This window comes from Colletotrichum scovillei (assembly GCF_011075155.1).
Source record: "Colletotrichum scovillei strain TJNH1 chromosome Unknown Contig00003, whole genome shotgun sequence".
Taxonomy (NCBI): Eukaryota; Fungi; Ascomycota; class Sordariomycetes; order Glomerellales; family Glomerellaceae; genus Colletotrichum; species Colletotrichum scovillei.
The window spans coordinates 2,342,870-2,358,529 of NW_023336261.1; the positions used below are offsets into that span (position 1 = coordinate 2,342,870).

Consider the following 15,660-nt stretch of genomic DNA (forward strand, 5'->3'; position numbering starts at 1 on the left):
TGGCTCGAATTCGTATGGTCTCGACCTTCTTAGTCTTGGAAAAGGACCCTTGATTTCCCGGGTCGTTTGGTGGCGCCCTTTCTCCCTTTCTACCCGAGCTAAGTCAGCTAGCTTTGCCCCTTCTAACTATCCCTTTTGATTTTCGAGCTCGATCTCACCGGAGCGGGCTCCTGGTGATGAGACCTTGAGAGCTCTGCGAAAGGAGAGAGGAGATTGGGCGGAAGAGGGGCCGCGCGTGGTAAAGCTCAGCTTAAGTGTGGCATATTTCCACCACCTTCACCCAGGTTTCTACGTCAGGCGGTAGAGAAAAGACAGTAGAACGTCCAGAATATGCCTTGCCGTCCCGACTCGTGTGTTGCGCGCAGCGCCGGGCAGAAAGAGGGGTTGTCCGGCCGTGGATCACTCCCTGCAAATGATTGTCGTGATCGGGTTACAGATGTCAACCTTAAAAAGTATAACACCATACAACATACATAGTACATTACACCGCAGGAACACGCAGCAACAAGCACGGCACTGCCAGACTAAAGTTCTCAGGCAGTGGTGTTACCAGGAGAGTGGTTTGGTGTGGTGGGAAGGTTCAAGTGGACGCATCAACCAAAGTCAGGTACCTTGCCTTGCCTTGCCTTGCCTTGCCTTGCCTTGCCTTGCCGTCTCGGGCAGCAGCGGCGGCGGCGTCGGTACGCAGCGACGGCGGTAACGGACGAAGGACACCTGCGTCTCAAAAGAAGATTCAATAGTGACGAGGGCTAGGATCACGTAGTGGAAGGAGCGTCCCGGAAACAACTGCCTCACTGCCCGCGCCCGATATCACACCGCGTCTTGATCAAGTCCGTTGGGCCTCGTGTTGTATCATTACCCATTGTGCCATGTCTCTCTCGATGGATTCACGAGCAAGGGGAGGCAGTGTTACCGAACCGAGTGAGCTTGCGTTGTTGTTGTTCTCGGAAACTCACGTGCATAGTCGCTAGGGCGACGTGGTCGTGAACGAAGTGGACGAAAGATGGACGCTGAAACAGCATGTCGCCGGTTTCGTGTCCGTGCCTGTGCCTGGGGTGGTTGTCTTCAAGGGGGGGCTGGGGGCTGGGGCTGGGAGGGGAGAGGGAAGAGGGACCACAGTCATGCTAGCAAACCGCGTGTTTGATCCGCAACTTCAAGTTTGGCGAGAGAGAAAGCGTCAAACTTTTTTTTTTTGGGATGGCAGACGACAGACACAGACCAGTGCTTTTGACGGAGCTGAGACGAGGAGGATTCTCGACCAAGAAGAGTAGAGAACCCTCTTTGGAGAGAGGAAGACCAACGAGTAAAATGTCGCCCGGGTGGCTTCAGTGTCGTTTGATGATATGGCCCGTGGTGGGACGATTGGGAATTCGTTGCTGTCAACCTCTGACGCGGTATCTGTTCGAAACCGTAAAGGTGACGAGGCCCAACGCGACCCTCAACGGCAAAGAGCCCAAGGCTGGGACAATGGAAACTTGATGGAGAGTGCCGTTGTACGTATCTGAACACTATATCTGTGGTCCAGCGATGGCGATCGGGGAGACGTGGGCGAGATAGAGTTGGCTGCAGGGTTGCAAGGAGCCGCAGACAGAGGGCAGACAAGCCGGGATGGCCCGACCAAGTTCTGGACTGGAAAAGGAACCGTGAATGCATGAAGTAGCAGCGCCATGTTTGCGTGTGCCTTTCAGGGCTGAGCAACCAGACGCGGCGTGCGTTGTGTTGCTGCGATGCTGCGCGGTCGATGAGACGAGACGGAGACGGAGGGCGGGAACGATCCCAGCGTCGTCTCCGTCTTGACAATAGCGAGTTCGAGAACTGGAGCACGAGGCTCTGACGAGGCGCAAGTTGCAACGACGTCGACAAGAGAGGACTACAATGGGCACGTTCGCTACTGACCCAGAACTTGGAAGGACGGCTCAGGGCTGGCTGGTCAATGCCTATTGCCTGAACGTCCGTCTTGCATTGCTGGGGCGACGGGGCATCAGAATTAGGAGCAATAACACAGTCTTCGAGGCAGGCACCGTCCTAAAACGGCAATGAATTTGAGGCTCGGCTGAGCAGGGCCCCTTTGGCAAATTAAAACGGACTGGGGCTTCAGAAGTTCAGACTCTCGAGACATGGGTACGCGTTGTTGGAGAGTTGAAGCAGAGTTCCGGCGTAGATTGATATTAGGGAAGACACCCGAAGACGGTGGATATGGCAGGTCCAAGGTCATCGAATGAAGGATCGAGATCGGGCGGAGATATTGTCATGGGCCTTGATATACACTAGGTAGAGATGTGAACGCGAGAGGTTCGCCTGATGGTCCAAGGTCCTTCCCACCCGTGACAGCACAACGTACCGTGTCGACGGACGTGGAGGGGGGCACCAGTTGGAAATGGGGGGGCTTGACTTTGAATGCCTTATTGATATTAACCGTTATGCGTTGAAGGGAACGCACGTACACTGTACGCGCTGGCACAAGCTTTGTATCTGTACGAAGGATACGCGTCGCCCGGTATCCGTGGACCGTACGGGACGAAATGAGGTGACGGTTTATTTCGGGAGCCGGGAGAGCTAAGCCCACCGACCGAAATGGCGGACGGGACGGAGTGGGCGGGAATGGCATAGTTCGATGCGAACTGGATGATGTGCATCGTGCTATCGTCCTCATCGCGCACGGGTGGGGGAGAGACGGAGACGAGAAGCTTGTCGTGCCCTTTCGCGCCTGTTTGTTTCTTCGTGACGCTCAGCATGGTTAGTGACATAATTGGGTAGCAATAGCCACTAGGTCCAAACAAGATTTCTTGTTAGATTACTCGGTGCTGCTCGATAAGATTTGGATGTGCGCTGGAAAAAAATGTCCCTTATTTTCTGCTCATTCTCATTCTGGGCCGGCGAGCCCTAAGCTGATGAGGCTCATCATTAAACGGGAATTCCGAACGAGGCTTAAACTGGCACTGACTTGAGCATGTATCAACGGCCGGCCGTCCTTTTGCAGATGAGCCCGGGCAGCTAAAACAGCCCCGGATTTACTGCGCAGAAGGGTCACACAGACTGTGACTAGGGGAAGGGGTCTGGGTTAACGACATTTGAGGGTTCTTGTAGGCCCCATTTCTTCTTCAGGTGGAAGATCTGCCGGGGCGCCAGTGGCTCGTTTTGAAACCTGAGAGAGAGCCCTGGAGCAGTAGGAAGAAGCAAGAATGCTCGCCCGTGGCAGGATTGTACATGAGGCGCGCAGAGAGTTGATAGCATCTGTAGCCTGTACTTAGGTAATGAGTACCGGTGGTACGCCGGAAAGGGTCACCTGCAGAGTCATAATTTGCGGAAGATAGACGCCCAAAATAGACGCGGGCACGGCGCATGCTGCAGAGTAGAGGAGTGAGTGCGTTGTGAAGAAGATGATGAAGCCATGTCGCATGCATTCTGTGGTAGGTGAGTTGAGGGAAGAGATGGCAGAATGGGATGTTCCTTGTGGAAATGCAGGGTATGGGAGTGTTGGCGGGATGAACAGACCGACTTTTCGATATCCTATCCTTGGTGGCCATTTCCATGCATCCCCTTTGGCGCAGTTGCCGCTCCTTCTTTTTGCCACTATTTTGTTACAACATAGGAAACTGGTCATCATTGGATTTTCCCTTCCTGCTTCGCTCCGAGGACGAAGGGGGCCTAGCTGGGTTTGCGGTGATCAGGGCTCCGGCCCCTGTACTCTCCATTCTGGTGCTTCTGGGTCTGCCTTCCGAAGCCGAGATGCTCGCCGATGGTTCTTGGTGTTTTTCCCAGGTTATTGGTGATGAAGCCTGCACCTCAGAGACGAAGTGGAAGTGGAAGTGGAAGTGGTTGCCAGCTGGCGGTGGTTCTCCTTCCCAAGAACTCCGTAACGCAACCGTCAACCTTCCGACCAATCAGAGCTCTGGCGCAGGTTGCCGCTGCCACTTCTTTTTTCGGACTCGCGGGAGTGGATCAAACCCAAGGCGCACACCCCCTGACGACTCAGGGGGTGTTGGATCCCTGTTCGTTTCAGATTCTGCCAAGACGTCGAGGAAAATAGCTTCAAATTTCACACCAAGGGCCTGACGCTCCCAATCTCCCATGCAGTGCCAGACTGGAAAGCTGCAGGATGTGGGGGCGGCGACTCGCAACGGACTCGTTTCTGCCTCTCTCGCTCTCAAGACTCTCGACCGTAGTGACACTGTACACGTACACCCAGGAAAGCCACGGCAGCACAGTATGAACGAGGCGAAAGCCAGCTTGAATCATTTGCTGCAGTGCTCCTTCAGCGGGATGAGCAAGCCACAAAAAAAAAAGCCATAGGGAAAAGCTCTCATAGTGTAGGCCATGGCTCAAAGGGTTTGGAGGGAATGCAAGATCGCACACGACTACGCTGTTGTGTCTGTACTTAGTCTCGTGATCTTACTTTGTCGCAGACTCGCAGGTCGTTTCCCGCTAACAGTTTTTTTTTTTTTTTTTTTACCGAGTTTTATTTTCCTGATCTACGATCGCGAAATTGCGATGAGCTGGTTCAAGTCTGAGAATGTTTTAGGGATGAGCTGGCTGGGCGCCCGCGCCGTGTTACGTTGCCGCTTGCCGAACGTCTGCCGCAAACATGACCCTGCTGCGTTGCGAGCGTCCAACCCGTTGTCAAGAAACAAAAAAAAAAGACGGGGTTACCATCTGGAGTTCATGCGGTGATCCAACAAGGGGAAGGGGGAAAAACAGGAGGCTCTGCTCGTCGTTCAAGACCACGATGTTGTATCAGCATCCGAGCGTCCTTTATTTCTCCGTTTCCCATGTGACCAACGCGCCTAGGCTCTTCAACGTCAACGTCGTTTCTTTCAACTGCTTTGCTGTCGCGATGATGCAAATGATGACGCTGGCGTCCTTTCCCCCCCTCTTCTCCCCACCATCACCACCGTTATAGTATGAGATGGGGGGACATGGGGGAGGGTGAGTGAGTCAATACATGGGACGAAGAGGGACGGTGGATATCCCATCCATCTCGAGAGAGATTGACGAACGGTGAGCGTGGGTAAATAGAGTACCACACATATACGAGCCGCCGGCTATAGTGTTCCTAATTCTGGCAAAAGGAAGAAAGAAAAGAGGCAATATCGATCCTTATGGCCGTCCCTCCGTCAGGTAGAGGTATCATCCATGGAGGAGCCACGATGGCTCTGCCCTGCCTCGGCATCTCCCATACGAGGACGCGCAGGGATCTGGCCGGCAAGACTGGAGGAGGGATGTCTCTGGTTGTCAAGAACGGAATTTTCGCCCACGTCTGCGCCGAAAATGAGCAGTTCAAAGGGAAAAAGGTTTCCTGGCAAGACAACCCGACCACCCCCCGTCTGTCTCTGAGTGCCCCCCTTCGGTTTCTCTTTCTCTCTGGTAGGCCTGCCGCCCTGGGAGACGCTGGAATGTTGCCTTTAGGTGTGGCTTGTCAATCTTGTCTCTGGTTCCTAGTATTGCCACGAGGTCAGGGTCGATCGAATTCCCTAGCCGCTTTCAACCTGTCAAGCGATCAACCTTGGGTGCCAGCTGGGAGATTGGCCCTTTTTTTTTCTCCTTCAAGAGCAATCCACCGGAAAAGAGAGGACCTTTTCCATGTGACTCGTGATGTCGAGTCCTCTCTACTCGAGAAAGATGTAGCGAGCCGTCATCCAGTGAGAAGTGTGAATTGGGGTGACTGGCAACCTAATCCCTGGCAAGACGAGGGTCCCAGAATGGAGACGAACGTCGAAGTATCCCACGGGACTGGCTACGACGCGTCTCCCCCCTCTGCTCGGTCAGCCGCCGACAGATGAAAGCCTGCGCCTACAGAGTGGGCGGGCGGCTCTTTGTACGTGGAACAGAATATCCGCAGTATAGGTCAACCTGAGCCTCAAAGTCGGATACCTCCATTTTCGTTCGTTCAAAGGTCCCTTGTTTTGGGAGAGAGAATGGACTCTATGGACGAGTTGCAAATTCTAGATCGGGCGCAGCTCCATAGTGGCTCTTACCGACGTAGGTAGGGGGGCCCATCGACTTTCAACGGATACTGAGCCCTCTGTACCTGTTTCCGACAAATGAAATGAAGGTCTCCATCCTGCCTTGCTTGCCTGCCCGCGCGCAACTGAATACCGCAATTGGGGGTCCGGCGGCGAGACCGAGGGACAAACTTGAGCTGACAAGTGCAAACAGAGAGAGAGAGAGAGAGAATGGACTCGAAGGGGAGGAGGAGGAGACACTACAGGCGGCCGCAGCGTTTCGTTGCCGCCGAGAAAAGGAGCCACAAAGAAGGCTGTGTTCAGTCACGGCGTGTTCAGAAGGGCAAAGACAGCGAAAGGAAAGCGTGTATCCTGAGCATGTTTTGGCGGCTAAGGCCGGAGCCGCGGGCAGCACAAAGGGCGGCGGCGGCTTTTTTTTCCTTGCTCGAAAGATGGTGGTTCAAACTGAAACCGGTGGTTGGCTGGTGATGGCCGCATCTAGAAAAGGGCACGAACGGGCAAACGCAGGCTGTAGCAGTGGCATGTCGCGCAAGCCGTGGCCGCGGCGGGATGGAAGGGGTGGTCTTCTACGTACTCCGTGGATTAGTAACCGCAGACGTACGAAGTATGGTTCAGAAACATCATGTTCTAGGTAGACTAGGGCAGCTCAAGTCGGTGGGCTTGGGTTTAATGATTGAAGACCCAGTCGTCGGTAAGGATATTGGTCTGATTCATCAGATTGGCTACATGTCAATTGTCAAATGAGAAGCACGGCCCGGCGATAATGATGTTCTATAGTGGGCTTGGAATGATGGAATGATCTGCAATCGACATTTGCCAGACTGACTCTCAACGAACCCACGGAAACCTACGATCCCGGCCGAGAGTCGGTCGGAATTTGCCTACACAAATTTGAGTGGAGGGTATTTTGGGTTTTCGTGAGGAATGTGGTATGTGGACTGGAAATGCTGACTGTACTATCCGGATAGCCACCCAGGCAAGGAACCCAGGAAGGACAGCACCACAAGGCACAAGCAGCACCAGAGTCTCGGTATTTCGTTGCAAGGGTGGAGGGGGAGCAAGGCAGGGAAAGACAAGCAAGAGAAAAAGCACAGGACGCCAGGGGGCTCTCGCCTCCAGAGATGAGCCAGCCCTCTGCGCCCAAAGTAGCAGCAGACAATTACTGGGAACAGCCGGGAGATGGTGGACCCAGGGCGAGATCTGACAGCCCAGAGACGAGGCCGCCGTCGAGGGCAGGACAGGACGACGGCGGCTGTTCGGTTACAGAGTTCAGACTCTTTTCTTCGGTATTTCAGCCTCAGCGAGGCATAGAGCAGAAGGACGGAAACTTCCATTGGATAGGGCAAGACAAGACAAGGGGCTCGGGAGTTCGCGCTGGCACTCGGGGTTGCTAAGAGGAAACATTGGTGGTGATTGGGCGTTGCGCACCGCAACTTTGCGCCCAGTCCTGGCGGCGTTGAGCTATATTCCTTTTTGACATGCCTGTCATTTTCCTTCTAGTCTTTGGATTACTCCGTACGGTAATAACGACTCCCCGTATTACTGGTACATATGGCTTGAGAGCCCGTGTCTGAGTGTTGGTAATAGTGTGTATGATCGCTGTGACCGTTTGTGTGTAAGTGTGTGCGTGTGATGTGTAGACATGTCACTGCATGTCACTAAGAAGCCAGCTTGATAGGTTGATTCGAAGTTCTCAGGTCAGCAAATTCAAACACATGGCGTTCTCTTCGTAGTGAAGTGGAACAACCAACGCAAACGGAGGAGGAGGAAGTGCAGAGAGGTATTTCGCTGAGCCTTCAGGCACAGAGGCACACACTAGAGACTGACAGTGAGCCGGAAATAAGCACCCATCAATGTAGGACGGAATCCCGCCGCCACTACGACGGCGCATTGCTATTGCTGCGTGTACGGAGTGTGTAGATGTTCCCCTGGCAGATCTTTTTCCTGTCTGGAGATTGAGACGCGGCACCAACGCCGGCACCAGCTTGACCAGGGACATGAGCTCCAAGCAGTGGCGAGAAATGACGGAACACTTTATATGTGCAGCAGGCCAGCATCTTTAGTGTTGAATAGCTTCTGATCGACAACTCTACTTTTGTGACTACAACTCTGAGTGAGGCAAGCAATTGCAACAGACATATATGTAGACAAACGGATATGGGATACACATTGGGCAGATCCATGAGACCATGAACCATGAACCCGAACCAGCAGTGGTGAAGTGAGCAAGAGGCAAAAAGGTTGAAATGAACTGAATCCAACAGGCCAGGTACGTACCGAGGCTGCACGGCAGGAGTGACCAAATTGGAACTCCCCGGCGTGCCATTGGTCCAAAATTGGCGCCGACCTCTAGACGACGGGCGACTACGAAGTACAAGGCGCATGCACGCGACTGGGACTGCGGACCTTTTTTTTTTCTTTCCTTCTTTCTCTATTCGTACTTTGCAAAGTTGGTCCTGGAGGGCGGGCTATTAATAGACCCCGGTCGTGTTTCGCAAAATACGCTCCAGTCACGACGAAGCCCCAGTGCCCCACTTCCTGGGGGGTGACCCAGGCACACACAGGGACCCAGGGGATCACTCGCACCAAGCCCCAAGCAAGAAGCCCCATTTATTCCGTCCTGGGAAGTGGTGTGGTTGGGCGGCTCCACCTACGCTGGGCGGCCACTCGCCAATCCTCTCTTTCCCTCTCACACACACAGCAGGTGCGCACCACACACACGCTCTCTCCTGCCGCCTTCTCAATCGCGGGGTGGACCATAGAAACTCGCACGAGGAGAAGGAGGAATTGGTCGAATTGGTGAATTGCAAGACCAAGCTGACAGAGATCTGACTCTGAGAGAGCGGAAAGAGAAGGACCCAGGGCCTAGAAGCCGGGTTTGGACCAGTCATTGCCGTTCCTCTGCATCTTGCAGCGCAGCAGCCAGCGGCAGCGGAACACCGGGTTCTTGCCTCTGCCCCTCCACCCTCTTTTGCCCATCAGCATCAGTCAGTCGAGACTCCAGACTCCCAACCAGACAGACGTGCTGATGTTCGGGTGCCTTCTGTGCTGCTTGTTCTCTGCATATTGCAGGTGTCAGGTCAGAGTCACCACATTTGTGTCCGTCCGTCCGTTCGTTGCTGCGTACCCACAACAGCGGAGTGCCGTGTTGACGATGACAGAGCGGGCAGTTCGATACAGACTACTACTCTGATAGCCTGTGGACAATATACTAGGCTTGGTCGCGCGATGGTGCCCACGGCTCTAAAACAACAGTAAATCAACCCAAGGACGGGCACCAGTCCAAGTCCTCGTCAATGGCGGCGGGCTAGTCCACGGCTCTCGCGTAGTGACCTCCGGCTACAGCCTACGCCCTCGCATACTGGAGCTAAGGGGGTAGCGCTTGCGCAGACGAGGCCGTAGACGAGGCCGCACTAACAATTCCCGATCTGACCCCTCCGCCAGCCAGCACTACCTACTTTGTTTTGTCGAGATGGGTTCCAGTTTGTGCCTGTATGTGTCCCGTGCCTTGCTCTCTCTCCTCCTCATCTTGCCTCGCTTTTGCAGCCTGCCTGGGCTGTCTTCACGTTCTAGGTATCCATACTCCGTACCCGTACGCGCGATGGGTTCTGGCCAGCATTCTGTGACAAAAGGTGCTGGCCGGTGACCAGACAGGGAATTCTGTCACTTGCATCGAGCTCTCTCGAGTCTCCAGTCTTGTCCGGTTCCTTGCTCTCTCCACTACCTTAGCACTGGGTACTCCGTACGGGTCCAGACTTGCCAGTTGTTGCTGGTGGTTCTTGTCCTCTCACCATCATAGTACGTCTACGTTGTATGTCGACTACTATGCCGGATACATTGGTGAGAAGGGAATGCGTAGGGTATCCGTAGTCACTTTGGAGAGATCCAGTGCTTGGTGTTCTATTCGTAGTAATTGCTACTTGATGTGATCCGTACTTTACCTTAACCTGAGGACATAAAAAGGCACAGGAAGGGCTCAGAGAAGGTACGTTCCTTGGTAATCCTTACCGGGCACCCAGACACTTTTGCCAGGTGAACCTCAGACAGAAGGCGACAGAGAGAGGGGGGACGAGGCATGGTAAGATAGGTACGTACCGAGGACCAGCCGCATAGGAAGTGGAAAGGCAAGTGCATTGTAAGGTTTCAATAGGTATCTCTTGCCGCATACTTCCCTTGTGTGATACCTTGGTCTCTACTGCACGGTACCTACTCCGAGGTATACCAGGGATAGGAAGGACCCCTGCCCTGGTCGCCCTTCGCCCTCAGCCAGCAACTTGATCCTGGGCTGGGGGGACCCTCCCACCACCCGTTGGCCTTCCTTGAGACCTTGACCAGCATCTCCAGGCCAAACCCAGCCCGTCCATGTTCGACGAGGGCAACTGACTGGGCGACAGACGGCCTGCCTTTCACTTTCCAGTCGCTTGGTTGTCGCTTGCGTGCAGGCCTTCCTTCACCTTCAGGTTCTCACTTCTGCCCTCTCTGCCACGACCCACACTCCCCCCCCCCCAAGGAGCAAGAGCAAGAGCCCCAAGGGCCCCAGTTCCTCTTTCCTTCCCCTTCCAGTTGTTGGCCCATCCCCAACTCTACCTTGCCTTAGGTACTCTCTCGAACCCTTCCCACGTCCGCCATTCACCTCAACTTTCAACCACTTCACGTCTCTCTTCCACCATTTTCCCTTCTTCCCACCCCAATCCCAAACCACCACACACACCCCCTCTTCTCTTATTCACTACCTCCCCTTATTCTCAATTCTACGGATACTCTGCCGCCTTTCAAACCAAGCAAATCCAGTCCAGCTGCAGTATCCTTCTTCCCTCAACCACCTTACCTTACACTCACCTTACGCATACCCGCCTGGCGATTTCCATGCATCCGTATTGACCGGACCGTGCCACATCTCTTTCCCACCAACAGCATGTGCTAACCCCGAGCCGCCGTTTTCGTCGTGACCACTAGCCATTGTTTTCTCTCTTCTCCATTTCTCTTCCATCACCAACCAAACTTACTACTCTTCTTCCCCTTCGTCTTCCTCTATCCTCCTTCCTACCTCACGAACCACCACGACGACGACCATTCTACTGCTCTTGCCCACTACCCACCAGGGCCCCCGCCGCATACGAACACTCGACTGACCTATTCCTGTCGCGAGACTGGTCACCTGCCCTGCGCACCCTGCGGCACCGCCCCGAGTACGAGGAGGAGTTCGAGAACAGAGAGACACTTCGGTCCTGCCGAGAGACTTGGACCACCACAACCACCCCGCCGACGACGAGGACACAAAGCCATTCACGGGATTCAGCAGCGCTGTCCTCCGATCTACAATCAATCGCCCGCCCGCTCGCCTGCCAACCGGCCTTTTCTTTCCATTCTACAAACATCAATCGCGACTCCCGCTCCTTCCACGCCAAACGCCGCAACCATTTCTTTAATCATTACGCCAACGTTGCCCCTCGCGGCCTACACAGTCTCGTCCCCCGAGACTGCCGCCAACACGTTTCCCTCGCGCAAGAGAAGAGAAAGAGAGAAGGGATTCGGGCAGCCCATTCAAAAGGTACACAGAACCATGCCGTCAGCAGCGGCAAGAAGGATCTACGAAGATCAAATCCCCTCCTTCATGTCAGTTTTCGACCTTGACGCAGAGACAATCGCCGCTCAAGAGACCGTCACTCTCGTCGACCCCAAATTGATCGATATGGAGACCACCGGAAAGCCTTTGGCCAACCCGGTCCAGTCCTTGCGACCAACCATGGACCACTCTCACAAGCACCACGATAGCACCTCAACTCAGGCGTCTGAGTCTGCCGAGTCTTCGCCCACAACGACGCTCTCAACAAGTGACTGCTCCCCGCTGTCGGACCCGTCCCCTTCATCATCACCCGATTCTCCTGTCAACTTGATACCCCTAAACTCTTTCCCGGCCACATCCTTTGGCGGCCTTGGTCCATTGTCTTCAATGAACACCATGTCCGCAGCAGAAACCACTAGCTTCGGCCGTCCGATGACGTCTCCTTCGCCGCGTCGCCCTAAGAACATGAAGGGACTGTCAATTCAGCCGCCTTTCATGGGAAATAGTGCCTCAACACTGGTTTCCGAGCCCGCATCGCCCTCTTTCATCAAGCCGACCATTCCAGCAATGAGGCGCAAGCCTAGTCAGCTCAGCCTCAAGACCCAAACGTCAGATCTGGTCATGCGAAACACCCTCGAGGTCCCTGGCACCCCTGGTATGGCGCCCATTTTGCAGAGACGAGCCCTCAAGCACTCGACTTCGTCGCCTCATATGCTGCCCTCGCTGAAGTCTGCGACTTTCGGCCCTCCGGGTGGAATGACATTCCCCAAGGTTTTGGAAAGAAACGAGTCGGGTCTCTCAGAATTTTTGAGGCCAACAAAGACTGGTATGGGCCAGTCTTTCGACACGACAATCGTTGAGGAGGATTCGCCCATTAGAACTCAGCTCGCGAGCCGCGCCGCCCTCGACTTCGAACCTTACCACGAGAACGAGAACAATGAGGACCAGAAGACGCCGGGTTATCCGGATGGACCCATCGCAATTTACGAAGACAATGTCTATCTGTACTTGGAGCCGACCGCCGACGAAGCCTCCAAATTCGACACCGTCATCAATGTTGCGCGGGAAGTTAAAAACCCCTTCAACTTCTTGCCCAAGTCAGACGAGGTCATGTCAGACTCTCCTGCCGTCCTCAGCCCCATTCCCGACACGGCTGTGTCAAACGCTAGCTTCTCTACCGCCTTCGAGTTCCCAACCAACGACAGACCGGAAACACCGACAACGCCCAAGGCCATGTCATTCTCTATCAAGCGCCCAGAGTACATCCACATGCCCTGGGACCACAACACGGATATTGCGCAGGACCTGATGCACCTCTGCGAGACCATTGAGACACGGACGAAGGAGGGCAAGAAGGTACTCGTCCATTGCCAGCAAGGCGCAAGTCGATCCGCCAGTCTCATTATCGCTTATGGCTTGTACCGCAACCCCGAGCTCAGCGTCAACGACGCTTACTACGCCGCCCAGGAGAAGAGCAAGTGGATCAGCCCCAACATGAAGCTCATGTACTGCTTGCAGGATTTCCAGAAGCAGATGTCGAAGAAGAAGACCTCGCCTGGATCAGCCTTCCGCCCGCGCACTGGACGAAGCCCTACCAAGCACCGCCTGACGCTCTCTGCAGATGCGGCCATTGACATTGCACCCAAAGAGCCTTTGACCGCTCCTCTGCCTGGAGAGAAGGAAGGGAGCTCTGGAAGTTCGAGCCCGAAGAAGGGCAGCCCTACCCGTGCCAGAGGCCATTCAACACCCGGCAGTCAGCCAATCTCACCTGGTCCGTCTTCAGCGCCATCAAGCTTCTCCTGGTCAGAAAAGGAGAACGACGATTCTGCCAAGTTTGGGAACTTTGATGTTGATCGCTTGATGCCTTTCAAGCCTACGCCGCCAGTTTCGGGCCTTGCACCACCATCATCATCATCGTTCTTTGCCAAGCCGCCGCCGTCGCCTGGCCCGCCCCCTTCTCCCGGATTTGGAGCTCATCTATTCGGCCCTGCCGCTGGCTTTGGATTTTCTAGTCTGAACCTTGGCCCATCACTGGAACGCGAAGAGGACGTTGCAGCCCCCAAGGATAGACACTTCATGGTTGGCGCAGTTCCCGACGACGCGGCTCTCCTGTCACCCCGGGCCGAGACGATGACGAAGAACCCGCTGCACGATTCTCATCACGGATTTCCAGGCATGCAGTTTGTCGAGGTTCCGCCAACTCCAAGCGAAGGTCTGTTCTCGCCTAGAGAAACAATGTTCCCCAGGGATCCTTTCTACCCCTTCGGACGCCCCACCCAGGTTGCCGACCCGCGCAGTCCGCCTACAAAAGGTGAAACGCCAATTGTGAGGTCTATTGATGAGCTGCTATGACCGCAGCCAGGACGGAACACACCGCCACTAGTCACTAGCACCAAACGCCCCGGGACCGAACTACCTCGGCGGTACTCGGCCGAACTTTGACTATTGTTGCTATTTTTTGCGACATGGAACTAGTCAAATACGCGTGCATTGCAACAATGCAGACCGTCGTTGTAATCGATACGAGGTTGACGGACACCGAGGCCTTGGACGATTTCCGAAACAAGTGCACGCCAAACAGACGAATATCTCGATCTGCATCAATCGATCAAAAGGCAGTTGCAGGAGTCGTATCGTCAATGGCAAAGGACCGAAAAGGAGGACAACAGTGGAACTCGCCGACCATTGTGTGGACGTGCATACTTCCCAATTCATACGAACACCAGCCAAGCTCAATGGTGCATCCACCTGGAGTTGGCATCTCTTTTGTCGTTTTCAAGCCTTTTTTTTTCAGAGCGCAGCGAGTGGCGAAACAACGGCTTTCGTCACGTAACCACTTTGCGGAAAAAGTACCCTACAACCATAAACCAAAATGTGTAATTTAGAATTGCGTTTTCACAACGCAAATATTGAAACGGAAAAGATGGGAGACACGTCTCTCATCGCTTGGACATGGATAGTCAAGGACCACCGGGGATCGGCCATCTTTCTTGCAATCGTTTATTGGCGTGCCCACTTTGGACGAGGGAGTTGGAAGGGGTTTTGGTACAGGCTTATATCTCATGAGGCACTTTCCCAACGGGGGCCGGCTCACTTGGAAAGAGAGTACGGCCGTGAGGAACACTCACAAAGACACCATGCTATTTTCTTGTGTTTGAGGCTTGGGTTTTCTTTTTTCTCTTTTCCTTTCAATGCGGTCCATCTACGGATGAGTCTACCGCAACGCATATGGAGTCCAAAGGAAAGCAGGAGAGGATGAGACGAGGATACCATAACTGCATGCATGGATGGGGGTGAAGTAGACGAAATGTAAAAAACGAAGAGCCATACTAAGTATGCATTACCAAGTGCTTTTGATTGTTTCTTTGTAAATGTGATACTATGCATAAGTGATTTACCAGCATAACAAGGTGTGTGGTAACAAGTCCATGTCCTGGTTATCTCTTTGTGGTACCGATAGTAGGACAATGGTCAAAGACAAGGCTCAGAGCGGTGTTGGCAATATGTCTGACTTTCATTCTCATCTCGCTATACAAAGCGTTGGGCTTGTCTGACGTTCAACACTCGTTGCAAAAGCTACCAATTGCCTACACATTGTCGGACTTCTATCCTCCCTCCAGCAGTCTCGGCGGAGTGTGTGAGAGAGTAAGACATCTTCTCGTCTTTGGGGAACTTTTTAGAGATGAGGAATTTTCCATGTAGGCCCGGAGGAGGTAGAAAAAAGATCTGTAGTCCAACACGCATGCCATGGCACAACACTCTGACTCCAGTCTACTACTTGCTGGTCCTGATAATTACCTACTTACTTACACTGTGGGCAGAGTGAGATGAGAATGTGGGGATATTTTACACCGAAAAAAAGGAGAATGTCGGATTGTTTGACTTCCCTCTTCCTAACCAACCCCTTCCCCCTGTTACACAGGACCTCGATAGTAAAGCTTCATGTTTTACTTTTTTGCGCGTGAGTCTGGATGATGATGCTGCTGACTCCCAGGGTTCGTAACGGGCGGGGTTGATATTCATGGGATTTGAGCAGAGTAGTTTTTTCGCCGAGAAGTCTCTGTCTGTCTAACCGGACTCTGTCCATTCGTGGCGTGCTCGACGTGAGACGACGTGAAACGACTGGCATAG

At 53.9% G+C, this 15,660-nt stretch overlaps 1 protein-coding gene across 1 annotated transcript; it reads left to right on the forward strand.

The window, feature by feature from the left end:
- The first annotated feature begins 10,492 nt into the window (after window positions 1–10,492).
- On the forward strand, window positions 10,493–14,815 carry HER10_EVM0004450 (dual specificity phosphatase). Its single transcript, XM_035474094.1, has one exon. It carries the CDS (start codon window positions 11,527–11,529, stop codon window positions 13,879–13,881), a length of 2,355 nt encoding a protein of 784 aa, XP_035335939.1. The 5' UTR covers window positions 10,493–11,526; the 3' UTR covers window positions 13,882–14,815.
- Window positions 14,816–15,660: the final 845 nt, after the last annotated feature.